Source organism: Phascolarctos cinereus, unplaced genomic scaffold (assembly GCF_003287225.1).
Source record: "Phascolarctos cinereus isolate Bilbo 61053 unplaced genomic scaffold, phaCin_HiC Scaffold_4;HRSCAF=312, whole genome shotgun sequence".
In the NCBI taxonomy this organism is placed as follows: domain Eukaryota; kingdom Metazoa; phylum Chordata; class Mammalia; order Diprotodontia; family Phascolarctidae; genus Phascolarctos; species Phascolarctos cinereus.
This window is the reverse complement of record NW_027555847.1, coordinates 16426019-16453002: the sequence shown is the minus strand read 5'-3', so window position 1 is coordinate 16453002 and position 26984 is coordinate 16426019. Positions and strand designations below refer to the sequence as shown.

Here is a 26984-nt window from a genome sequence, read left to right as displayed (position 1 = left end):
TAATATGCCAGCTGACTCTTGCACTCAAAGAAGAATCCCTCGACAAGATAGCCGACATACACTCAACAGGCTTCCACTTTGATATTTCCAGTGATGAGCTCCCTGCTACTCAAGGTGTCCATCCCATCACATTCTGGAACAGCTTTACCTCTTAGTATCGCATAATTATAAGATTATAAACCTAGAGCCAGCAGAGACCCCAGAAATCGATCTAGTCCAATCCCCTCATCTTAGGAAGCTTTTCCTTATCTCAAGATGAAATCTGCCTCCCTCCAACTTCTATCCATTATTCTAAGGTCAAGAAAAACAAGTCAAATCTCTCTCTCCACATGAAAATATTTCAAATACTCAAAGAGAGCAACCAGGTCACCCTTGAGTTTTCTCAAGCTATGCATCCCTAGTTCCTGCAACCAGCCCTCATAAGGCATGGTGCCCTGGCCTCTAACTACTCTAGTAATCTTCTTCCGGGCCTATTCTGACCTCAATTTTGCCAATTTTGTTCCTAAAATGTGGTGTCCACAACAGAGCAAATACTTTGAATGTGATCTGAGCAAGACTGTCACCTCCCTCTTTCTGGACAAATGCTTCCAGGGATATAAAGCCTAAGCTTGCATTAGCACTATAGGCTGCAACATCACGCTTCCAACTCATACTGAGCGTGGAGTCCACTAACACTCCCAAATATACTCATATCTAACTACGTCTCTCCCATTTTATAATTGTACAGTTGATTCTCTGAAATGAACTGCCCTCTATTCCATTTTTCATCTCCTTTTTATGTGCTGTTTTCTACCTTCCTTGAGGGGCAGAAACTGTCTTTCTATTTGCTGCAGTTCTATCCCCAGTACAATGCTTGTCACATAGTAAGCACTTAGTAAATGATTATTGATTTATTGACTTTGATAGAGAGCCAGTCTTGGAGTCAGGAAGACCAGCCTCTGATGAATACTGGCTGTGTGACCCTAGCTCTAGGAAACCCTCTAACCCTAGAAGTTACAGGGAATTGCCAACCTATGCTGGTAAAGGAAGCTTCCTCCTGCATGAATGAAATCACAGGTCTGGTCCCTACCCCTAAATGTCCTCCATTCGTCCCTGTTCAATTTCTTCTTCTTAAATTTGGCCAGTCTGTCAATGATCACTGCTTCCCTTTCCAAATGCTGACATACCATCCCTTTATTGACATGCTTCAGGGTAGAGCTGGAAGAGTCAAAGGCTGATGCATACTTTTGAAAATCTGAACACTTGCCCATATCTGGTCCTGGAGACTCCTTCTTTCTCCACAATCTTTCCAAAAACAGCAACAGCAGCTCAACATGCACATATGATCCTACCACCACTCTGGTACAGGCCCCCATCACCTCACACTTTGACAACTGCAATAGCTTTTGGGGGGGTGGTATGTCTACCTGCCTCATTTCTCCCCACTCCACTCCATCCTCTGTTCAGCCGCTAAAGTGATTTTCCTATAGTGCAGATCTGACCATGTCACTCCCCTACTCAAGAAACTCTAGTGGCTTCCTATTGCCTCCAGGATCAAATACAAAATCCCGTTTGGCTTTTAAAGCCCTCATTACCTGACCCTCCATCCAGCTTTTCAATCTTCACACACCTTACTCACCCCGTTTACTCTGTGATCCAGTGACACTGGGTTCCTTACTGCTCCTCTTGCAAGGCAGTGCAAGACTTTTCCCTGACTCTCCTCTGTACCTGGGATGCACTACCTCTGCCTCTTGGCCTCCTGGCTTCCCTGGCCCCCTCTCCCCTCTACCTCCCCCACAGAAAGCATGCTTTCCCTTTCTCTGTACATGTTCCCTTTCTTAGCACAGCACTTGGCACACAGTAGGTGCTTAATAAATGCTTGCTGACAATTTGACTTTCACTGCCCGAGGATGTGATTCATCTAATGGGGCCTGGTGACTGGGATGCATTTCAAAGGCTCTCTGGGCATTGGTGGCTAAGTTCATTTAAATGCCAAGACAGTTACAAGAGGCCAACTCCAGCCCATGGCCATCAGCTGAATCCAAGCCCAGGAAGGCTTGGGTACCAAGCAGCCCAGATTGCCTTCCCCTATCTGACACTGAGGCTGCCCCCCTCCTCTCCCACCTCACTCAGAGTGAGGGCTCAGGAGAGGTGCGGAAATGAGAAACTGAGGGAATGGCTGAGGAGTCATTGGGCACCTGCCCCCAACCATCTTCTCCAGCCCCCTTTTGGAGGTCTCTGAAGAGGCAGCACCACCCTGGTGAGCCAGCCCTGGGTGACCAAAGTAAGCCCGCAGAGGGCAAGACAACGAGCATTTGTTATGCAAGTACTATGAACACAGGGTCTCAGGCAAAAAGCAAAGTGTGAATGAATCTGGGGGCGGTGCAGTAGATGGAGGGCTAGACATGGAGTCAAGAAGACCCAAGTTCAAATCCTGCCTCCCGACCAGACCTGCTTTCTGACCCTGGACAATCACTTACCCCCTCTAAGCCTCAGTTTCCTCATCTGTAAAATGGAGGTCCTAATAGCTTTACAAACTTTAAAGCACTATATAAAAGCTAATTATCAAAGGGACAATTTCTGCCCCAAAGGAGCTCCTGGGCCACTGAGAGCTGAGTCCACACATAGTGATGCTACGTGACATGGTGTGATATCTAGAAAATTAGAAATGATGTAAAGAGAACCCTAACAGGAGAATGAAACAACCGTATTCTCTGGCTCGTCCCCAAGGGGACGTCCACTTCTTTGATTCCAAGAGACCATTTAACTTGGCATCTTCCTAAGTGCCTAATCAGAAATTCTAATACGGAAGTTTCCTAGCTAAGTTCTGATGTGCAAATGCTTAGAATACTTGGTTAATTTGATAAAAGGCATTTCACAACATCCACTTTGCTAGTCAGGGCATACCCACACTCTGACCCCCACCTCCAGTGAGACACGGTGCAGTCCAGTGCAAAGATCCCTCCCTGGGTAGCTTGGGGCACTCCAAGACTCGGTTTCCTTATCTACAAATTGGTCAGAAGGGTTAGATCAGATGACCTCGGAGATCTATTCTGGCTCTAAATCTGTGATCCCAGGATCTTGCGTGAGGAATGCAGATTAGTTAGGGACAAAAGAAAAATCGATGTGGGAGAGGGGAGGAATAAAGCTGTCTTCAACAGCAGATATCCAGCGATGGAGAATAACCCAAGATCAAAGGCAGGTCAGGAACGTCAACAAGTAGAAGGAGGGAAGCAGGGACCTCAGGCACCTTCCAGTCTTACTTGTGCCTACACGAGAATCCCCCCAACAGGTACCCATCCAACCCTGACTGAAGACTCCTGTGACACGACAGGGAACTAACCCCCTCTCCAGGCGGCCCTAACTGTTAGGAAATTTTTCAGAAAGTCTGCACCTCTCCCCACTTCCCTCCAGAAATCCTGGTTCTGCCCTCCCTTGGAGGCCAAGCAGAATAGGGCAAATCCCTTCTCCAGTCAGCCTCTCCAGGATTCCACGACAGCTACCACGGCCCTCAGGAGTTTTCTCCAGGCTAAACGTGATGAGAAGGTGGGTGTGGGATAGATGGGAGAGGGAAGAAATACCAGTCCAAAACCCCACGTAGGCAAAAATAAATGGGCCAACAGCTCCAATGAAAAAGGGGCAGAAAAGCTAAGCGGCCTTCGATCTATTTGCTTGGCCCGGCCAATGGCACATCAAAGAGCTGCCCATCACCTCTTCTTCTTGTCTGCACATCTGACCTGAAACCTAGCCCATGAGAACTCCCAAGGGGAGAAGCTCTCCATGAACACTTCAAGAACACTCAGGGTGACCTTAGCAGAAAAGCCCAACCAAGTTCCCACCTGCTCCCAGGGCCTTCCCTCACTTCCCCTTCAGATTCCCCATGAATAATCTCCAGACAAGAAGATGGGAGCAGGTGGGAGGAAGAGGGAGGGAGAAAAGGCTGGAAGGCTGGCCAAGTGGTGCTGGCTGGGTTCCTGGCCCAAGGAAAAGAGGAACACTCGGAAAATTGCAAACATTTCAACCAGAAGCCTCCTCCTCATTCCGCCACAGCCTCCTTTGGCTTTCTGACCCAAGTGTGGCTTAAAGAGAGGGGTTTAAGTGCATTTCTGATGCCCCAACCCACCAAGTGTTACCCCAGAGACCCGGGCATGGGCAGAAATACACACTCAGGCCACCACGGAACATGCCACCGTCCTTCTACTGCAAACACAGACAGGAGCCAAACGATGAAAGCTGCTCCCGCCTCCAAGGGCATTTGTGTGCACTCTCTGTCGAGTTGGCTTTGGCCCCATCTAGTCTCTCTAGCTTTTCTCTAGTGCTCTTGACTTATGTAGGACTTCAACACTCGATTCAGACAACAAGCGTGTAGTAAGCACCTACTGTGTGCCACACACTGTAGAAGCATGGCGATACACAGAAAGGTAAGGCAAGACCTGCCCTCCAAGAGCTCACAGTCGAATGGGGGAGAAAACCTGCCAATAACTATGTGCAGACAAGACAGAGCAGGATCACCTGCAGGTAACAGACAGTCAATCAACCAACATTTATTAAGCTCCTACTGTGTCCCCAGCACTGTGCTAAGAGGGCACAGAGGGAAGGCACTAGAATAACCTCATGCTTTATAAAATGGCCACGAAGGCCCTCAGGAATCCATGGGTCACACGAGTTCCTCCAACTCGTAAAAGGTCTTGTGTGAGCAGGAAATATTATTGTATAAGCTCACAGACCTGGAAGGGAATTCAGAGGCCTTCCATCCCTCCATTTTACAGTCGAGGAAACTCAGGCCCAGGGAGGCTAACTGATTGGTCCAAGATCAATACGTGATATGCAATTAAGGCAGGATTTGAACCAAGGTCCTTCGACTGAAGCCAAGGCTCTTTCCAACATACCACAAGTTTTCTTTAAAATTATTAATGAAAATTAAAATTATTTCTAACCTTTAAAATTATTAAAATTATTCTTAAAATTTTAACTTTTTTTTAAATGTCAGCATCCTAAGAGAGGTAACGTAGTATGGTGGAGTAAGCACTATACTCTGAGTCAAAAAGGCCTGAGTTCAAATCCTTCTTTGGGTACTGACCAGCTGTGTGGTCCTGGGCAAGTCATTTAACCTATGTTTGCCTCAGTTTCCTCATCTGTAAAATGAGAGGACGGGACTCAAGGACCTAAAGGTCCTTCCATGTCTAAATTTCTAACCTATGATCCCACCTGGCCCAAGTCACCTCTCAAATCCATCAGCAGTCACCAAGCATTTCCTCATCCCCCGCTTACCTTTTTGCCAGATGCCTGGAAGATCTTAATTAAGGAGCCTGATCTTCGGTCAGCTCTGAAAATGTAAACCTGCGACAGAAATAAAGGAACACGTGGAAGTCAGTTCAGCTTGGATCATGACAAGAGAGTGAGCCACCCAGAGCTCCAGAATGAATGAATGAATATTCCCATGAGTTAACTGGGCTCTCTCACTATGAATGCATTGCCACAACTCAGGAAAACATCCCAAAAGATTTTGTACGTAATTATCTGCATCCCTGTCATCCCTGGCCCCTTCCCCCTATAGAATGTAAGCTCTTGGAAGGCAGGGCCAGTCTCATTTTTGTCATACGCCCAGCACAAAGCCTGGCATTGAGTAGGTGCTTAATAAATGCTTGTCAAACTGAATTCCTAGACAGCTCCAGGGCCCCACGTGGAAGGCACCCTGAGCACTGCAGCCAAGGTTAGATAGCCCTGAACGCTGTTCTTTGATTTCCTCAGGCCACGATCCACACAGATCCCAGGAAAGGCACTGGACAGCATACACACACCCCCTCACACTGGCCTTAGCACTCTGGAGAGGCCTCGGAGCGTCAGGGCTACTGAGCCTGATGAAAACGCTAGCAAGGTTCATTCTCAGAGGTAGCTGGGGCTAAATCTCATGCTCTGCCCCACCCATCTCCCAGGTTTGTGTGCAGACCCAAAACGTCAGGCAGTATGCTGCAGTGGACAGAGCATTAGATTTAGGTCAGGGGACCCGGGTTCAAATCCTGCTGCTGCTGCTTACTACCCGTGTGACCTTAGGCAAACCACTAGGCACCAGTTTCCTTAGCTACAAAATTAAAGTGGTTGGACTAAATTGCCTGAGGCCCCTTGCAGGCCTAGATCTCTGATCTACGGCCTCAGCTTCCTCATCTGTAAAATGGCAGACGTTGCACTAGAAGACCACTCGTGTCCCACAGAGCTCTAAGGCCTTCAATCCAGAAGCCCAGCCAGTTTCCAAGCACAGAAACACAGCATTCTAGCCAACTCTGTACTTAGGTCAAGCCCCCAGACTGGACTCGATGGAGCCTCGGACAAGAGTCATAAGGTCAGTCACTGTCTGAACAGCTTGAAACCATTTCAACTATGGCAGACCCACCCACGGCTTGTGGTCCAGTGGCATGGCCATGGAGGCCACCTCTGTATGAAAGAAGAGGACCAGATTGGAGACCCCCCAGCTGTACCCCTCTTAACTGCTCCACGAGCCCCCACCTTTCCGATGCCTTCATCCTGAGGTGCTCCCCCTACCACTTCAGTGGAGGACGGCTGTACAAAATGACCAGCAGTTACCGCATATCCTGAGATAAAACAAAATCAAGAAGGAAGGGGAAGGAGGAAAAATCAGTCCAAGTGCTTCCAAAGCATCCCCCTCATTCTCCAAACCTAAATCCCCAGCAGCAAACCAAGGTAACTGAGCTGCTAAAATGCCATGAATTCATGGAAGCAGGCAGGGGCGGAGAATCCATCACAGCACGAGGGAAGACTTCTGAGTGGTGGACAGGGAGAGTTGAAATAAAACATGTCTTTAAAGGACAGCTCCAGGTGTGGAAGAAAGACAGGCCCTGAGATGTGCCTGAGAACAAGGTGGCGCCTGGGCAGAAGAGGGGGAAGATGCCCGTCTCTGGCCTAAGCATTTCATCCTTTCTATCAATTTTCAGATAGGTTGGATATCGTTTCTGGCCTGCAAAAATTAGCCTCGTTCAGCCAATTTTCAACAAATCCTAATTCCATCTGAAGGTGAATCCTGTCCATCTCCCCCAACTTCTTTCCTACGACACCCCCTTACACATACTGTGCTCCAAGTAAACGGACTCCCCTTGTCATTCTCCAGTCAACCTTCCACCTCTACGCATTTATACACGCTGTGCCCCAGGCCTGGAATACTCTCTAGACTGTAAGCTTCTGGAGGGTAAAGAATGTCTTTTACCTTTCTTTGTATCCCCAGCATTTAGCACAATCCCTGGTGCACAGTAGGTACTTAATAAATGCTTATGGGCTACCTCCTCAACTCTGCCTCTTGGAAACTCTAACTTCCCTCCAACAAGAGGCCTTTCCTGACGTCAACAATTATCAGCACTTCCTCCTCAGACAGAAATTACCTCATATTTACTTTAGGTATACAGTTGTCCCTTCCTTGCACACGGGCCAGTCTGGAAAATCCCCATAAAATGTTTTGGCCCTCCCTTCAGAAGAAGTCTGAATTATTATGGTATTAAAAGATAAAATATGTTGATATTATATAATACTATACACATATCTTATGCATTTCTAAGTTTCTAAACTTTTTCTGTGTCAGCTGCTGCTTTTGCATATCATCTGTAGATTCCACAAAACTCCCAAAAAATTCCATTTAATTTCTAATGTCGACCCTCATCTCAATGTGTCGAAACCTCAGTGGGGAAAGTCACGATGTGGAAAGGCTAACTGTCCTTGCTACAATCGATTTGCTTGACCAGCGTCTGGCACAAAGTCTTCCCTCCATAAATGTTTATTGACTGACTGCCTGGTATTGGCATCCATTATGATTTGCATACTGGTGATTTGCATGCATGTTTTTTTCATTTGCATACCAGTGATTTGCATGCATGCTGTTTCATTTGCATATCAGTGATTTGCATACATGTTATTTCCTCCCAGTAAAGTGTGACTTCTCTGAGCAACAAATGTTTCTGTTTTTGTCTTTGGATGCTCAATGTCTGGCATACAGTCGGTATTTAATAAATGCTCATTGAACTGACTTGGACATTTGGAAGAGAGTGAGTATGAGTAGTCAGAGAATCAACTGTAACTTTGAGCTTATATTTTCCCACTCTTATCTCAATGCAGATTTCTTTCAAAGCTCTTTTTGAACACATGTGTTATCAATAATAACAAAGGATGATAGTTAAGAGCTTAGCTGATCATTAGGAAACCTCTCTCTGCTGTTAAATTTATCTGAATTAACAAAATGTGAGTCACTTGGCCAAAAACTTCACTGTCAAATGGTTGGCCGGCTGGTGATGAGGCCTCCAGCCACCCTCAGACAACAGCCAGACCCTGATGCTGGGACCATCCTCGAATAAAAGGCAGGGAAGAGCAGGATGAAAAGACCTGCCCAAGACTGACGGTGCCAGGTGACAGCTGAGATTTCTGCTTCTCCTTCCCTGACTCAAATCTTAGCATCAAACTGGCGATGGGTTTCCTCCAATGGCCAAGCAAATAGCATGTAGAATAATGGAGGCACCAATCATCGACCACCTTCTTCTAAGAAGAAATCCAAGGCGTTCCACGTAAGACATGAGGACAGGGCACTGCCATGCTACCTAAAGGCTCTCTGCTCTGGCAGAGGAAGCACCCCTGCCTGGCCAGCGGCCAGGAAGCATTGGCCTTCACTGTCTTTCAAAGGAAAACAATATTTCTTAAATGTCTGATCAAAACAGAGAAAAGTGCTCTCCCATTAAAAGCCACCTACAGTCCTGTTAAGGGTGGGGCCCCCTCTGATGAACTTGTCCTAAATGGAGCTTTCTAATTCACTGCTGAAAGATGATGAAAGAACAGAAGCCTGTAATTCCAGCAGCACGTGCGCGCGCACGTGTGTGTGTGTGTGTGTGTGTGTGTGTGTGTGTGTGTGTGTGTGTGTGTGTGTCCCCCGCATGCACAGACACTTGGCCCACCATCACCTTGAGTGGCACCTGCTGGCTCCTTTTTCATTTAGGAAGATTAAAAGGTTTGGGAAAATAAGGGAAGTCCATGATAAGCAGCCCTAATTACAGCTTAACATCAAGCTTGCTGTCCATCAGGATGGCTTTTACCTCTTAACGTGGCTATTTCCAACCGGCTTAAAGGGTTCCCTTTGAAACCCAAATAGACGCCTGGTGGAAAGTGGGAGGATGCTACCGCATTATTTTTAGCGGAGAACATTTGCTGCATTTGACCATAAATATCATATGACCTCAGCCTGGAGCCCTGGCCCCCTGAGAAGTCTGCCCCTCCCAGCACCCCCTGCTCACCCAGCTTTCTCTCTTCCCACTGTGCCCAAATAAACACGGTCACTCACTGGCTGCCTGGACTATCGCAAAAGCCTTCTTTTTGGTTTTTGGTTTTTTGTTTGTTTGTTTTTAGGCAATTGGGGTTAAGTAACTTGCCCAGAGTCACACAGCTAGTATGTGTCAAATGTTTGATCTGAGGTCGGATTTGAACTCAGGTCTTCCTGACTTCAGGGCCGGTGCTCTATCCACTGCGCCACCTAGCTGCCCCACAAAAGCCTTCTCTGCTACATTTTTCCCTTCCCAAGTCAATCTTTAGACCACTCCCTAAATAATCTGTCTTATGCAGAGATCTAGACACAACACTACTCTACTCAACAACCTTCAATAGCTCCCTAGCAGCCTGCCCCAAAAAAAAAAATTCATACTCCTTTGCCTGGCATTCAAGGCCCTCTACAGCCTGGCGGTATCCTATTTGTCCGGCCTGAGTCCATACCACATCCCTCCACACTTGCTACACTCCAGCTAAACTGGACCACTCTGTGTCTCTTAGACACGTCCTGCGCTCTGATGACTCAGTTGCCTTTGCTACCCTCTGGACTAGAATGTCCTCACTGCCCAACTCTGTCTGTTGAATTCCTATCCACCCTTTAAAGTGCATCTCAAAACCTAGAGAAAAGCCTTCTCTGACCCCCGGTCAGCAACAGCCTTTCCAGACCTCATAGGGGCCTTGTTTTGGCTCCCCCTAACGCACTTAAGAATAGTCCCATTTTCTGTATTTGTGCAAGGTCTATGAAGGCGGTAACCGGGCATCACCTAAGCTTGGTACTTCCCCATACTTGTCTGGCAGAGTGCTCTGCAGAAGTGTGTGTGCTTAATGAATAAATGGAGGGCCAAATGAATGCATGATCCCCTCCAAATACAATTCTAGTCAATTAAAAAAAAGGGTCACATGCCTACGATGACGGCTAAGCAAGGAGATAAGACAGCAGCACCCGGTGGACTTCCGTGCCTGCTTTCTGACTCTCACAGCCCCATTCAGCCCTTGACCATCCTGGAGATGGGATTATTAAGCCAACCCTTCCAGAAGTTGACTTAGTGGAAGCATCATGTTTTAAAGAGGCCTTGGACTCAAAGTGGTGGAATGGTCCTTTGAAAGCTCTGGACCCACTTTTCCCAGCAGCCCCAGGACCCCCAGCGACCCCCAGACCACTCACCCAGGTACGTGTATCGCCGGTTCATGATGGCCTCATCATTCAGCTTGAAGGACATGTTGTCTGTGAGGTTCAGGACCTTGACTGTCCCCGCCCAGTAAAAAGAACCCGGAGCTCCCATCACGACCAGCTCCTGTCAAAGAGAATCACACGGGAAGGGGAATGAGAGTCTGGCAGGAAATGGCCCGAGGGAATGGAGAGAGCTCAGCATGACCACCAAGCCTCTGTCCTGCCGAGAGATATCATGGCAGCCTGAAGGCCAAAGGGGTTGGGAGACATGGGCAAGAGCGAAGAGCTCATGAGGAAAGAGCCCAGAGTCTGCTCCATTTCCTAGCCATTCACTATGGAAAGTGCTCCAGAATCATGCAACATGAAATGTAAAAGATGAGCAAGACGCGGTGGAAAGCATGCTGGGTTTGGAGGCAGAGAGCCTGAGTGTCAGTCCTTAGTTTTATCATCTGTATAATGGGTCGGTTGTATTGGTTGATTCTCCCAGCTCTATTTGGATGGTCTGATGCTAAGGAAAAGAACAGTGATGGCAACAACCCCAGACAAGCACAGGGCACCTCGGCACCCTAAGGGACATCATCCCCATTTGACAGATGAGAACACTGAGGTTAAATGACTTGCCCATAGACACAGAACTAATAACAGAGGTGGGATTTGAATTCAGGGCCCAGCACCTCTCTGCTGTGGTTGTGACCCACACCAGAAGCTTGGACACATGGGGCTCCTGTTCCGTTTACACAGATTTAGAGGTCACTTCTTTGCCTTCCAGACCCACAGAAGGTGATAAGTCCCAAGTTAAGGAAGGAGGGATGGGCCGCTAGAGGTAGGACTGTGAAGGCAGCCAGAAGTGGCCGTGGACGTCCTGGCAGCCCGCAAGGAGGCAGATACTCTCCAAAGCAGACGGAAGACCTCCCCAGGCACAGAGGCCTGGGACTCCACAGCCACATGATTTCACCCGACTGGCTGCTGCTTCCCCCAGGACAGAGCATGAGGACCTCAATAACTTATCTATGGTCTCTCTGCTGCCCACCTGGTGATGAGTTTCTCCTAACAATCCAACAGCAATTACAGGAGGCAGCTGGGTGGCGGTGGGGCACCAGGCCTGAAGTCAGGAAGACCTGAATTCAAATCCAGCCTCAGGTTTTACTGGTTGAGTAAAACTAGGTTTTACTGTGGAGATGGAGTATGGGGTAGTGGTTAGAACACGGACTTGGAGTCAGGAAGGTGTGAGTTCAGTTGGAGACTGGTAATGTCACACATCTCTTCCATTACAAACATCCTCTGCTGGGGCTTTTACATTTTGGAAGCTTCTTGCCCCAAGGAGCCTGGAATCAGAGTATTTGGTAGTGTGAATTTTATTAAAAGCACTGTTCTTGAGTCTTCCTGGATCACTGTTATGTATGAGTGACTGTGGGTAACAAATGGGTCTGTTCCCAGGGTTTAATTCTGGTACAGTTTGGTGACTGAGGGTGCTAGCATATTCTGAGATCAGTATTTGTAATACAGGGGTGACTGGGACACATTTCCCACTGAGAAAACACAGTATCCCTTATGACCACTCCTTAAAATGCCAGAAAATCATGACATCAACAATTACATTTCTGTCTGTCTCTGACTTTTCCTGCCTGTGTGACCCTTGGCAAGTTACATGAGCACCTCAGTCTCCTCATCTGAAAAATTAGGGGACTGGATTAGATGAGGCCCCTCTCGCCTCTCAATCTATAATCCTATAACCTCCTCTGGCCTCAGTTTCCCCATCTATAAAATCAGAGGGTTGAATTAAATGCCCTCTGAGGCTCTACCAGCTCTTGGATCCTATGAAAGTTCCCTGCCTTCTCTACTACAGGATTCAAAATGCGGCTCCATACAAAGCAACATGGCACTTAGAGTCCAGCTTAGAGCTGGCAGGGACTCAGGGCCATCTAATCTAACTCTCTCATCTGGCAGATATAGAAACTGAGACCTGGAGGGGCTAAGTGATTTATCCAAGGTCACTCAGGCCGTGGGTGACAGAGCCAGGATTGGAGCCCACAGTTCTAACCCAGATGCTAGTTCCCAAAGTCACCCAGGACAGGACATGTCCCACAGTAGATGGGCCTGTGAAATCGTGTCCTCAGAACGGACATGCACAGCCCATCACTGAGAACAGCGATACTAAAGAGGAAGTGGAAAAGAGGCCAGAGCAGGAAGGAAATGCGGCTTTGAATGTGGTGCCCAGTGCGGAGAGAGCGTGAGAAACAGAATGGGAGAGGGCAAGATATGAGATTCCCCACGGATCATTCAGGAAGGAGCAAATAGGGGACCAGTGCATATGAAACTGTCATCCTGAGGGCCTGGGAGGACACGCTTTAGAGAGGAAGCCCCCCGTGACAAATGGCCGGCACCTTCCTTCCCCCATGGCTTCCTCCCAAGGGCTCCCCAGCTGCAGTAGGCTGGAACATCCTACCCTATGCTTAGGCCCATGACCAGCGGGGAGGAAGGAGAGGCCCTGAGATGTTCAGTCAAAATGGGGCTGGGGGCTTGGAGGGTGTCAAACATCAACAGCATCTGTCAAGAAGGGCTTCTCCCTTCCTGCCAACAGCAGAGGATCACCCACCTGGTCTTGAAATGACCTCAGAGGCCTTTTACAAATGAGGACACTAAGGCTCGGGAGGGGAGGGGACTTCGGATCACAGCTCTAAAGATGGTGTGGTCCTTGGAGGCCATATGAAGCCTCCTCCCCAGGAGAACAAGAGCCTCAGACAACCTCCCAGCCCTCTACCTTCAAGGCCAGCACTGGCCCAAGGGCTGCTAAGGGGTCTTTCATTACAACAAACCTCGGGCTGCTCCCGCTCTGCCCTCTGGGGCTGATCAGAATAAATCTGCTCCTTCTCCCCCATGACCCACCTGTGAAGACTCGAAGGAAGTGGGGGTGACCTCCCTGATCCTCCACCTCCCGGACCCACCACGCTGCTCCAGCTCCCTGGCCTGCCTCCACGCACACCATCCCCTCTCTCCAGCTTCCGCCTCTAGCTCTGGCAGCCACCATCAAACAGAAGCTCCCTGAGGGCAGGACTAGCTTATTTTTGTCTTAGTATGTGTGGGCACCAGCCCAATGCCTCACACACAGCGGGCACTTAATAAATGCTTGTTGAATTAAACTGTACATTGAAGTCAACGTCTCTGTCACAACTGCTCTTCACCAGTGGTCTCTGGAATCACCATTGGTCCTTGTAATTCTAGAGGATCAATAATGAACAAGGACACGGATCCCCATTACCTAGGGACGGGGACAGAAAATAGATGCTTGCTAAGTAGAAAAAAAAGTAAAATTTAACTTTAAAAGAAGAATGAAACTGAGCAAACAAGACCTCGGCAAAGCCAGCAGCGCAGAGGCCCCTTGCACCCTTCACACCTCACAGACCACAAGAAGCTCAGGGTGAGCCTCCAGGCCAAGCAGGTGTTAAGGGGCCTCAGCCACAGGCTGGGCCGGAGGGGCTGTGCTGCTATGCCTCCCAAGCTCAGCACCAGGTAAGCGCCAGCCCCTGGAGGGCGAGCGGGGATGGCAGGATGCTGAAGGGGCAAGGGCTGGGGAGCTGCCCAGCTGACCCCCACTGATCTGTGTTTCCTGCTCCATGTAAAACAGCTGAGGTCCAGGAGACAGGGAGCAAAGGCATCTCTGGAACAACGGGAAGAGCGAAGGGACGGAGAGCACCTGGGAACCCACAGCAGCTGCCAAGCACAGAGAGGCCAGGAAACAGCTGCCTCTGACCAGCGCTACCCAAAGGGAAGGCGCGTATCCCACCCATGGCCTCACAGGCCCTCACCTCACAGCACGCCTGCCTGGCATCCCAGGCGAGCCGCACCCCCGCGCAAGGTCACCGGGAGCGTGAAGCTGCTCCGTGAGAGACCGCGGAGCAGAGGGAGGCTGGAGGTCAGGAAGGACAGCCTAACACCTCGAGCTGTCCCTGGGGAGAATGAGGCACCTCAAGGGGCTGGGGCTTCCAGGGCAAGCTAGGAGACCCCTCTTCTGCTTTAGCATCCAGCTCTTAAGCCACCAGAGCAGTGTGAAGTTTGAAAAGCACTTCATTTTCTCGTTTGATGCTGGCCAAAAAAGCATCTACAATTTTAAAGGCTTTTTTCTTTAAACCCAGATAGACACACAACATACAACATACGTTTGTGTTCATGAAGAAACACACAACCAAAGATATGAATGGCCACCTTCGACCGGGAGGAACCACTTAATGGTGAGAACAGCAAGAGAAAACCGCTGAGCTGCCTGCCTCACTCCACAAGCCTGCCCCGTGGATATGGAAAGGGAGCTGTCTTCTCCAGGCTGCACTGGGACTCCCCTCCTGGACACCATCCACCATGCACCCCTGCCCCCATCCCCCTCTCCTGTTTCCTGGGCTGCATATCTTCCTCCATTAGACTAGAAGCTCCTCCAGGGTAGGTGCTGCCTTTCTCCCTGCTTGGGTCTGTATCCCAGCACTTAGCACACAGTAACTTGATTGCCCTTACCAAGAATCCCCACATCTACCACATGCTCAACAAGGGGGTCCTGCAGACTTTGGACAGCTCTAATTGTTGGGCAGCTAGGGGGCGCCATAGTGCATAGCACACTATGCCGAGAGTCAGAAAGACTCATCCTCCTGAGTTCCAATCCTGCCTCAGACATTTCCAAGTTGTATCATCCTAGGCAAGTCTCTTAACCCTATTTGCCTCAGTTTCCTCGCCTGTACAATGAGATGGAGAAGGGCCACTCCAGTATCTTTGCCAAGGACACCCCAAATGGAGTTGTGAAGAATCAGACACGACTCAACGATTGTTGAAACACTGGCTTTTTTTTCCTTACGCTGAGCTGAAATGTGCCTCTGCAATTTCCACTGGTTGCATCCAATTCTTCCCTCTCGGGGCAAGCAGAGAAAGTCTAATCCTTCTAGACGACAGCCCTTTAAGCAGTACCAAGGCCAACCAGCCCACCTCCTAAGAGCTGATTCAGAATCTCAGAGCTGAGGCCCTCGGTGACCATCTGGTCCGACCCATACCTCCCCAATAAGCCCAACGAGGGGTCACCGAGCCTCACAGAAGGACCTCCACCACCTCCTTGGGCAGCCCACCCCACATACAGGGCCAGCACCCCTTGCTAACCAATTGTTTTGTACAATAATCTTCCGTTTTCCCCTCTGCGATCTCCACCCTCTTCGTAGTTCTGCCTTGGGAGGCCAAAGAAGTCTAAGCCTTCTCTCAGGTGGCAGCCGCACTGTGGCCTACCTAGCACCCCCAGGGGAACCCAGGACTTTGCAAACCACCATGGAAATGGCGCTACTCACTCCCACACGGTGCTGGCTGTTCTCTCGAGCAGGACAGCCAAAGGCTTATTTCAATGTGGTTCAAAGGCTCAGGCTAGAGGTGGAAGGGACCCTAGAGGCCACCAAATCATCATTTCACAGATGAGGAAACTGAAGACCAGAGATGTCCTAGGGTCAGAGACTCAAGGACTTGGATCTAGAAAGATGTTTGGGGGCTGTGAAGTCGAACTCCCTCATCTTGCAAATCAGGAAACTGAGGCCCAGGCAGGTTCTTTTAGCCCATAGGAGAGAAGAACAATAATCCAAGACACCACCACTGCCCTCCCCAGCCCACACACACATCATGACAATACTCACACTAGTGAAGAAGCCTGCTATCCCAGCCTGGCACGAGCCGTGTTCCTCCCCGTATTTCTTCTTATACTCTAGGTGGAAAAGAACGGGGAGAGAAAACCACAGAGGGGTCAGTCTGTGCCAGCTGTGGGAGGCTCAGCGCTGGCTGCTCTCAGTTTCTCCAATGCCGCAGTGAAGCCCTGAGCCCCAGGCCAAAGTGGGGAAATCACAGGCGTCCAGAAGCCTTGGAAAGGGGGGCTCGTGTTCATGGAGAGCACAGCTCATGGGTATTATGGGGGGGGCTAGAACGTGCTTCCTACACTTTCCTTGGATCTCCATGTGGTCCTGAGAGGCCCACAGACTGAGAGCTGCAGGAGGCAGGTAAGTTTATGGGTTCAAATCCAGCCCCTGTCACTTATGACCAATGAGACCTTGGGCAAGTCATTTCTTTTGGCTTTATCTGTAAAATGAAAGGGTTGGACGAGATGGTTTCTAAAACCCCTGCTCTCTCTAATATATACAGTAGTGACAGATGAGGAAACTGGGTCTTAGGGTAAGAGACTGACCCAAGGTCACACAGTCACTAGGAGAGCCTCAAACTTGGGTCTTCTGACTCCAGGGGTAGCTTGAGCAGTCACAGGGTCATACGATTCAGAGCCAGAAGGACCTTAGAAGCCTCGGTTTACAGATGAGGAAACTGAGGCCCAGAGAGGAATCGAAGAGGGGAAGGGAAAGGAACAAGTATTTATTAAGCACCTACTATGTGCCAGGCACCATGCTAACTGAACTTTTCAAATATTATCTCATTTGATCCTCACAACAACTCTGGGAGGTATTTTGATGATCTCCATTTTACAGCTTAGGAAACTGAGGCAAACAGAGGTTAAGTGACTTGGCCAAAGTCACACAGTGGGTACATGCCTGCGGCTGCATCTGAACTTGGGTCTTCCTGACTCTGGGCCCAGAACTCTCTCCACAGCGCCCCCCACAGCCACCTCTTGGGTTCCCTTAGCACCGTGCCTCAGTGACCGTCTAGGCCAATCCATACCTCCACAATAAACCCAACAAGGGGCCATCAAGCCCTGCTGAAAGACCTCCACTGAGTGGCAGTCCACCCCCTCCTTGGGTAGGCCACTTCTCTTCCAAATATCCCGAGTAAAAATCTGAGACAAGGAGGTGGTGGGAAGGTCCAAGAACCAGAAGTCCCTGTGCTCTGTCCAGCCTCCCTGGAAAAGAATTCTCTGGGATGGGGTCTCCTGGAAGAAAACTTAGCGACAGCCAACACCTAGAGAGCACCTGCTATGCGCTATCCCTTCCAGTTCTAACGCTAACCCTAACCCTAACCCAAGGCCTCTTCTAAGCTCACGCAGTCTAGGACAGCCTGACTTCACCCAGAACCTCCCTCTGCAGCGATGGAGGACTCACTACCACTAAAGGTAGCTCTTTGCCCTTGTGGAGACCTCCAAGCTGGAGGCAGATTGTGCACGCGCACGTGTGTGTGGCTCTGAGGCTGCACCTGCTCCTCTGAAGGCCTCACCATGGCTCCCAGCTCTCCCCTTTGGGAATGAGCACAAGTCTCATCGTCCTACAAAGAGCCCCTCAAACGCTTGAAGCCAGCCCCTCAAGTCTTCTCTACTCTCACTCGGCTCAGTGTGCCCCCTAGTCCTCCCACCACCTGCTGTACTCCATTCAGTGTGCCCACATCCTTCCCAAAACATGGCACCCAAAGAAGTGGGTGGCACACAGTAAGCACTTAATAAATGCTTCGTAACAGACTACCTCGAAGGACATAGGAAGCACCACCTCCATCATTCCTAGTTCTAGACCTCCCTTAATGCCACCCAGAACGAGCAGCAGCCTTTCTGGATGTCATATCACTCATCCCGGTGGGCATCTTGTGCTCCTGCTAGATTGTAAGCTCTCCGAGGGCAGGGGCTGTGTCTTAGCTAACTTTGTATCTCCATCACCTAGTATGGAGCCTAACATGTAGCAAGCATTGATTTAACTAATGTTCACAGAACTAAAGAATGTGAGGTCATTAGGAGCCACAATTAAGGGGCTGGGAAATACACGAGAGGCTTTAGCAGTCATTCGGTTCTGTGGGACCCAGAGCTCAAGGAATGCTTCTTGACTGGCCGCCATATGCATTGGGCCTCAGTGCTTCCACGGTGTATACTTGAGGTCGGTCTCTCTCCCTCTGGATGCCAGATAGCCTTTGGTCTCTGCAGTAACTATAATTCTGAATCATTATCTGGGCTTTCTCCTTTCCTTCTTCTTCCTGCTCTGGCCTTGATAATCAGGCCTCAGACTGTTGGTCCGGTCCCCACCACTTATGGGTTGGGAAGGGAACAGAAAACACTCTGCTCTCACAGCATTAGCCACCTCTGGTTTTTTTTTAAGTATTTTAAAATTTAACACGGTTCATTACTATGGAAATAATGCTAACCCTTCCTCCCGTCTTTACAGAGGTGGGGGGCCTGTGGGTGTGGAACCCTTTGTATACTGTCAGATTCAGTTTTGCTAAATCACTTTTTTCTCTCTATCTTATTTCTTTGATTGCAGGGTTAATTCTTTGGGTAGGGGAGGGGGAGGATAGATCTGGAAATGATAATAAAACACAAAAGATATTTTTTATATATATGTATATATATATATATGTATATATATATATGTATATATATATATATGTATATATATATATATGTATATATATGTATATATATGTATATATATATATATGTATATATATATGTATATATGTATATATATATGTATATATATATGTATATATATATGTATATATATATATGTATATATATATGTATATATATGTATATATATATATATATAGTATAAATAAAATATAAACACAAAGATATCAATAAAACATTTAAAACCTTAGAGTAGTCAAAACATAAAATGGTACCAAGGGAAAGAGGCTTTGGCCTTCCTCGGCTGCATGCCTTTCTTCCCACCAGCCACAGCCAGCCCTGTCCCTTAAAGAAGCCCACGTCTCTGCCTCCAGCGCAGGCAGAGCAGGATGGCCAGAGCTACTCAGAGAGGTCTCCTTAGGCGCCGCTCGGCAGGTGGACAAAGCAGAGGGTGTGAGAAAGCTGAGGCCAAGGCCCAAAGTGACCCTTTTTAGAGGGTGAGAAGAGGCCAGGAAGTACCAGCGTGGAGGCAGTGGGAGAGGCGGGGTGTGGCCTCCAGGACCCTGCTCTGCCAGGGAGGGCTTTTCCTCCACAAACAATAAGTGTACCCAGCTCACCATCCCACTGGCTCCCAGTCTGGGCTGGGAGGTGCTCCCACAGTGCATAACCTGCCTCATTCCTGGTGAGCCTAGACCCACCCTGGGTGAGAGGCTCTTTCGAGAGAGAGGGGAAGGGAGGCCAGAGGAACATGTTTTCCCTTCACACCAGGGAGAATGGCTCCTCTGTCAAGATAAGAGGGAGAATCTGACTGTGGTTGTCACTTATCTTCCTGATTTTGAGAACACGCCTTTGAGACAGAAAAGGAAAAACTAACCTGATACACACTGGGGAACCCAAAAGAGAAAGTGGTGGTGGAGCTCTTGGGCTGCCGGCCCCAGAGCTGGGGGGTCCTCAGGGGTCAGCGGTTCCAGCCCCAGGAAAGTGAAGCTCACCCAGGAGGACAGTTAGGATTCAAACCCAGGTCCTCTGACTCCAAAATGAGCCGAGTTGTCATAATACTACTTAGTATTATTAAGACCTCTTCTATTCTAATAATAGCAGCTAGGATTTATATGCCATTTGCAAAGCACTCTACATGTTATCTTGTTTGAGACTCACAACCCTGTGAGGTAGGGGCTACTATCATCCTCATTTTACAGAAGAAACTGAAGCGACTGGCCCAGGGCGACACAGTGAAGTGTCTGAGGTCAAATTTGAACTCAGGTCTTCCTCGTGCCAAGTCCAGTGCGCTATGGAAGAGCTGGCAGAAGGTTGTGCTTGAGGAAGCACAGCTTGAAGACAGGATCACTGGGTTCAAATCCTCCTCTGGCTGGGACTGTCTTATTCCATTTGGTTACGGGGATGGCTAACCCCCGTGTAGCCAGAGTACAATCAGGAGGAGGAAGGGGTGGTTGCCAAACAGTCGCGTTATGTAACAGAGAGTACACGCACCAGGCGGCCCAAACCGATGGATCCCGAGTCCACCAAGGCCGGTCCAGGCCTGCCGCTGCCCAGGCAGACGGCTCGAGCAGCTCGCCACCTTCTCTTCCCCAAATCATTCATCTCTTGGGCTTCATTTCCCAGATTTGGGTTTTTTGTTTGTTTTTTAAACTTTCATTACAATTGAAGAAATAGCCACCTCAGTGGGTTTTTTAAAAATATATTTTCCTGGTTTCATAATTTTAGTTTAACCAGGAAACAAAATAGCAGCAAGAAAAAAAAATAACTTTCCAACCTTAAAATATTTCTGAATTCACAATGAGAGTGGAAAATCCAAATCCATGATGAGTAATTGGAACTCCATAACCACTGGAAACAAAAAGTGGAAAAAAGCTCTGAAGGAAACAGGCGCTGACAACAAGACTCAAGATTCCGTGGGCTGGCGACGTTGGCAGGAGTCTCGTTAAGTTCACGCGGCCTTCGGCGACAGAGGCCGAACCATCCACACTGGAAGGGAAAGTGGATGAAAAGCCCTTTGACCCAATTCTAACATGCAGCTGCCCAGGCAGTCCCTAGAATTGGGCCATTCGCATGAGTATTTGGGACAGCCACCGTAAGCGGACAGGGAACTGCATTCCCCCACACTGGAGGGCAGGAGGAGATTGAGAGAGAGAGTATTTGGGAAATGGTGCCGTGTTTTCTGTTCTATCACTCTTCCTGCAGAAAGTCAGCTCCATGCGGGCAGGGGCTGGTTCTTTTCATCTTGGTATCCCTAGGGCCTCGCACACAGGCTGATACACAGCAAATGCTTGTGGACTGCTTGATTGATACGTCTTGGCCAGCCCTGCGATTACTCCACACAAGGGGGTTTTTTTATTGTTTGAAGAAATACAAAGACCAGACTTTTCCGACTCTGCTCCCCGATCTCGTGGCTCCCAGAGGAGGGCCAGGGTGGTGAACCTGCGGCCTGGGGCCATTGTTGCAGAAAATACCAAGGACTCTCCTAGACAAGTAGTGAGCTGCCCGTCGCTTCTGTGCTAGGACCGCACAGTAAACTCTCAAGAGTTGGGATACTTTTGTTCTCTGTCTTTGTACCTCCAGCATCCACCCCAGGGCCTGGGCCATAGGAGGCGTCTAAGAAATGATCGCTGTTGATCTATTGGTTGATTGATTAAAGGAACCCCAGGATAACAAGGCCATGCATGCTGTGCGTGCTTCAGCCAAAACTCTGAGAAATCTAGGTCTGGTAGACTTTTTTCAAGCAAGTTAGCACAGCGCACAGAGCTCTGGGTCTGGAGTCAGGAAGACCGGAGTTCGAATCTAGCCTCAAACACTTACTAGCTGTGTGACCTTGGGCGAGTCATGTAACCTCTGTTTGCCTCAGTTTCCTCATCTGTAAAATGAAGGGGTTGGACCTGATGTCCTCTAAGGCCCCTTCGAGAGCTAAATCAATGGGTCAATGATATCACAACCACCCTGAGGTAGAAGATAATATAAATAAGTTGGTGGGGTCGTCTTTGTAACCTTGGAGCCCAGCACAGTGCATGGCACATAGGAGGCACCCAAGAAATACTAGCTGATTAATTGATTAGCGTTTACCATACTGGGTGAAAAGGCTCAGAGGAGATCATTTACACCAAGTGTTCCTGCCTCCATGTATTTGCACTGCTCGGTCACCCCCCCATTCCTGCTGGTCCTTCCCTGGTTTCCTTAAAGACTCAGGCCCAATGCCACCTTCCTGCAGGAGGCCTTTCCTACCCCTCCCCAGCTGCTGGTGCTTTCCCCCAGGAAATCACCTCTCATCAAATCCATCTTGTACACACCTACTTATTTATATCTTGTCTCCTCCATTAGACTGCAAACTTAGCACAGTGCCTGGCACATGGTAGGAGCTTAGTAAATGTGGATGGATGGATGGATGGATGGATGGATGGATGGATGGATGGACTGAAAAGCTGCTAGAGGGCAGGGGCTATTTTTGCCTCTTCTCTGTATCCACAGAAACTAGCACAGGGCCTGGCACATAACAGCTGCTTGTTGACCGACTGACTGACCGTAACAAGTTTTATCAATGGCACTCCTGTTATCACTGGTGCTGTGGGGTTCTCCTAAAGCACAGTTAACCCTTAGACAGTCTTCCCAAGCAAAGTCCCACAGAAGAGCAAGGTGGCACAGTGGACAGAATGTCAGACTTGTTGTCAGGAAGAAGTGAGTTCAAATCCTGGCACAGACATTTCCTAGCTGTGCGCCCCTGAACAAGTCACTTAACTGATGTCTGCCTCAATTCCCTCATCTGTGAAATGGGAAGGCTACAGCATCTCCCTCCCGGGGTGCTGTAAGGAGCAAAGGAGATGCCAGTGGCAAAGCTTCCTGCAAACCTTCTGGTGTTGGATAACTGAGTTGGTGGCAATCCCCAGGGGACGACACTCTGCCCCCTTAATTCCTACTCAACGCTGTAGGTCCATGTTTTCAGGAGGACACCGGTGTGCCTGCCCGTGTCCTCCTGCTTGTGTCTCCCAGGGACCCCCTTCCACACTAGCCCAGGGCCTCAGGGGAGCTCCAGCTTCCTGCCTGGATCTCCACTAGACTCCACTAGAATTCTGGGTTCTCCATCCCCACAGTGTGGCTTATCGCCTACCACACCGTGGCTCCTCCTGTAACTGAGCCCTTCTAACCATGGAAAAGGGGGTTAAAGATGGCCCACAGCAGCCGAGCCCTCGGTTTCCTGCCTCTGAGAATCTCTCCACATGAAGAGTAAACGATAGTGTCTTTCTGGGCTGGGCTGTGTCAATGGGTTTCTACCACAGAACAAGAACACGGGGATGCCGTTGGCCACCACCAGTGAGGAGACGAGAGCTATATGAGCTTCCCCGAAGTGAGACCCTGACCTGTAAAATGAACAGATCACTTGGAGGAAGACCCGACGCCTGCACGTGGCCTGCCGGCATCTGAGCGATGGCCATGTCTTGTGGGTTCTCCTTCTACAACATCTCTCGCTTCCCTTCTCTCGGCTCTTCCAGGCTCAGACCCTCACTGGGCTCCCGGCTTCCATCCACTCCCCTTCCCATCCCCGACACAGCCACCAAACTGATAATCCTACAGCGTGGCTCTGACCACACAGCGACCGCGCACAGAGCTCTTAGATGGCTGCAACGTGCACAATCTTCTGTAGCCGAGTTACTCAAAAACATTCCGTGGCTCCCTACTCCCTTTGGATAAAATACAAAATTCCTAGGCTGCGTTCAAAGCCCTCTACAACATGGCTCCCACATGCCTCTCGGCCTTATTTCATATTGTTCCTTTTCACACACTCTCTGTTCCCTGCTCACACTGGCCGACTGCTGGTTTCTCACACAGGACATGTCATCTACTTCCTCCATGCCTTTGCATAGCCTGCCCCCAGAGTCTCCTGCCAAGCGCAGCTTAGTTTAGGGGCTACCTCCCAGTAATTAACACTCATTCCCTCTTCAAGCTTCTCCACATGTCCTTAACAGTCTGCACACTGCACCCCTCCCCCCCAGGAGGATGGAAGCTTCTTTAGGGAAGGAACTGGTGGGGTTTTGGTTTCAATGCCCTGTCACCCCAACCCCAAGCCCAGAGCCTTGAGTGTGGACCTATGATGCTATTGCAGTAGGCAAGGTAGCTTAGAGTGTGAGAGTCACCTGCGCTAGAGAGGCCAAGTTAACTTTCACAGCTGGGGCCGCGATCATGCATTGGGCACTGGGCCTAGAGTTAGGAAGACCTGAGTTCAAATCCCACCTTGGACATGCCTCAGCTTTGTGACATTGGACGAGTCACTTAACCGCTGTCTACCTCAGTCTCCCCATCTGTAAAATGGGGGTCATAACAGCACCTACCTAACACAGTTATTATAAGGATCAAATGCGGTAATAATTTGTTTGTTTGTTTGTTTTAGGCAATTGGGGTTAAGTGATTTGTCCAGGGTCACACAGCTAGTAAGTGCTAAGTATTTGGTCTGAGGCTGGATTTGAACTCAGGTCCTCCTGACTTCAGGGCTGGTGGTCTATCCGCTGTGCCACCTAGCTTCCCCTTAATGTGGTAATCATTGTAAAGCACGTAGAACAGGGCCTGGCACATAGTAAACACTACACAAATCTCCCCCTTTTTTTCCCCCAGGGTCACAGAACCCACACATGTCAGGGTAGGACTTGAACCCAGGGCTTCCTGCCTCCAAGGTCATCAGTACACCATCCAGGGTCTCAGTCTCCTCAGTCACAAAACGGAGAGGTTGTTCCAGCTGGCCTCTAGGTCCCTTCTGGCTTGAGATACTGATCTAGAACCTCTGACCCTTTGACCACGGCCATGTGGACTCTACCCCCAGCAGGTGCCTAAGAGATGTTTGGTGAATTGATGGGAAAACACTTTCAAATGGGCCACTCCATCCCTGCTTCATCATCTTTGAGAGGCCACAGCCTCCGTGTGAGCCCCGATTCATCAAAGTGACAGCAGTCCAACTAGCAGCCTCCACCCCTTGTTCTCCTCCCCCTGCTATAAAGGGACCCTAATATATGGGGGAGAGAGAAGGGGAGGGCCACAGGAGGTGGGGGCAGGGCGCAGGGAAGCCAAACCTATTTCCCTTGCTCACTAGTGACACTTGGCAGGGACTGAGACCAGGGACGTTGTCCAAGGAAAGAAAAATCGGGGAGGACAGACATAATTGGGAGACCACCCACACCACAACCTACAAAACCTCTGAGTCCGTGACCTCTGCCCTTGCCACATGGGGAGGCAGCAGGGACTTCCCTGGCTACTGCAGCTCTCCAGAGCCCTCTGTGGTTCCCAGATTTCAGTCAATAATCACATCCAGAAACCAGGGGAGAGGAAGAGAAAGAGGGCTTTCTATCTCAGTTCAGAGGAATCATTCATGAGCTGTGGCTCCTTCTCCTAGACAGATTTTCAGGGGATCATTCGACAAAAACCCTAGGGATACAGCAACATCCTGGAAAGAGTGCACAGAGTTAGAAAATCTGGGTTCAAATCTCAGCTCTGCTACTTATGACCCTGGGTGGGTCCCTTCCCTTCTCCTCTTCTATCAAGCAAAGGGGTCAGACCAGCTGGGCCTGAAAGCCTCTGCCAGATTTAAACTAGATCCTTTTTCTGGCTTCCCTGGGGTGGGGGTGTTTTGTTTTTATTGAGTTTTCTTTGCTGGGTAGCCTAGTAGATAGAGTGCTGGACTTTAGGTCAGGAATACTCGAGTTCAAATCCTGCCTCAGACACCTACTAGCTATGTGAGCAAATCACTTGACCTCCTTCAGCCTTGGTTTCCCCATCTGTAAGATGTGGGCAACAAAAGCATTTATTTCACAGAATTTTTAGTTAATACATACATAAAAATGTGTGTGTGTATATATATATATATATAGCATTTTGCAAACTTAAAGAGCTGTATATATAAATGCTAGCTATCATTATTATAATTATTCAACTGTAATTCCCCTGAAAACAGGGATCTCCACTACCCATGGGCCTTGAATGACTCCTACCACAGATTAATGATGTTCAATGATAACGATTCAAATGTGAAAAAGCCATGTGACCAGTCAAGAAGACCCGCATCCAAATCCCAGGTGGGACGTTGACCAGTTTGATGACCCCAAGCCAATCACTCAACCCCTCTGAGCCTCAGTTTTTCCACCTATCGGGTAGGAACAGCCCTAGCAGCCAGGGAGGTCCAAATGAGACAGAGATCTGCAGACTGGACAGCACTCTGTGTCAGTTACCATCACTGAAGGGACCAGAGGCCTCCTTTTAAGGATTCACTCCCTTTGGGGTGGTTCCATGCCTTCCCACACCCTGCCTGCACAGGGGGGCGCTCTGAACACAGCGAGCTGGCGCCCTTTCTCTCTCTGTTTCACTCCTTGGAAACCAAGGTTCTCAGCTGATTGCTTGACCAGACCGGTTAAAGAGCTCTAACGCCCACGATCAATCCATTTGCTGATTTCCCAGCATCTTCACTGGGGTTGCTACCGCTGCGATGGGTGTGAGTTTCTTCTCTGCCACCAGATGAGGCCACCTCAATGTCCCGGGGAGACAAAGCGAGCAGGCTCCCCCAGACGGGCCACCAGCCTCCAGGGATCGGCTCAGGGCGGCCAGTTTCTCATGGTGCCTGTTCCATGGGTCACAAGGCCCCACATCTCTCTCTCTCAGCACCTCCTGACCAGCACCCTGCCTGGTGAGCCCTTGAGGCACAAGGCACAGGAAGACATATGACACGGGGGCATGTAAAGGCCTCTCCCTCAGCAGCCTGAAAAACCTGGAAAACCCAGGAAGGAAGACCAGAAACACAAGGAAAGGCCTCTCCCGGAGGAAACAAAGCAAGACAGTGCAAGGGTCTGTTCAGATTGCTCCCGAAGCCTGAGGGACCTTGGCAGGGGAGAAAATAAAGAAAATAAACAGCAGGAGAGGTTTCTGGGCTGAGAAAAAAGGAAGGGCGTTCAGGGGGCTTTCAGCCTGAGCTGCTCTGGCTAACAAGGTGAGCAACCCAAACACTAACCCTGGGCCCAAGAAGCCAGCTCACAACAGGCCAATTCTCCCCGGTGACCAGGTCATTCCAAAGGAGCCATCTGGGCACTCTCAGAGGCACGTTAACTCTTGCAAACCACCAGAAAACTATTTAGGTGTCAGGTTGTTTTTTTTTAAAAGAGCAGTCCAAGGGTCTAAGAGGATTGTAGACTGAGAGCTACAAAGAGCCTTAGACATTGCTGAATCCAATCATTTTACAGAAAAGGAAACTGAGGTCAGGGAGAA

General features: G+C 49.3%; 1 protein-coding gene across 1 annotated transcript in view; it reads right to left on the bottom strand.

Annotated features, from left to right (window-relative positions):
* The window catches only part of ITGA9 (integrin subunit alpha 9), a 354182-nt gene that overhangs the window by 294840 nt on the left and 32358 nt on the right, over positions 1-26984 (bottom strand). The window contains exons 5-8 of the mRNA XM_020979532.2: positions 16111-16178; positions 10454-10583; positions 6484-6569; positions 5251-5319 (exon numbers count right to left, since the gene is read on the bottom strand). Of these exons, the coding sequence (XP_020835191.1) occupies positions 5251-5319; positions 6484-6569; positions 10454-10583; positions 16111-16178 (353 nt within the window). The remainder of the gene's footprint in view (positions 1-5250; positions 5320-6483; positions 6570-10453; positions 10584-16110; positions 16179-26984) is intronic.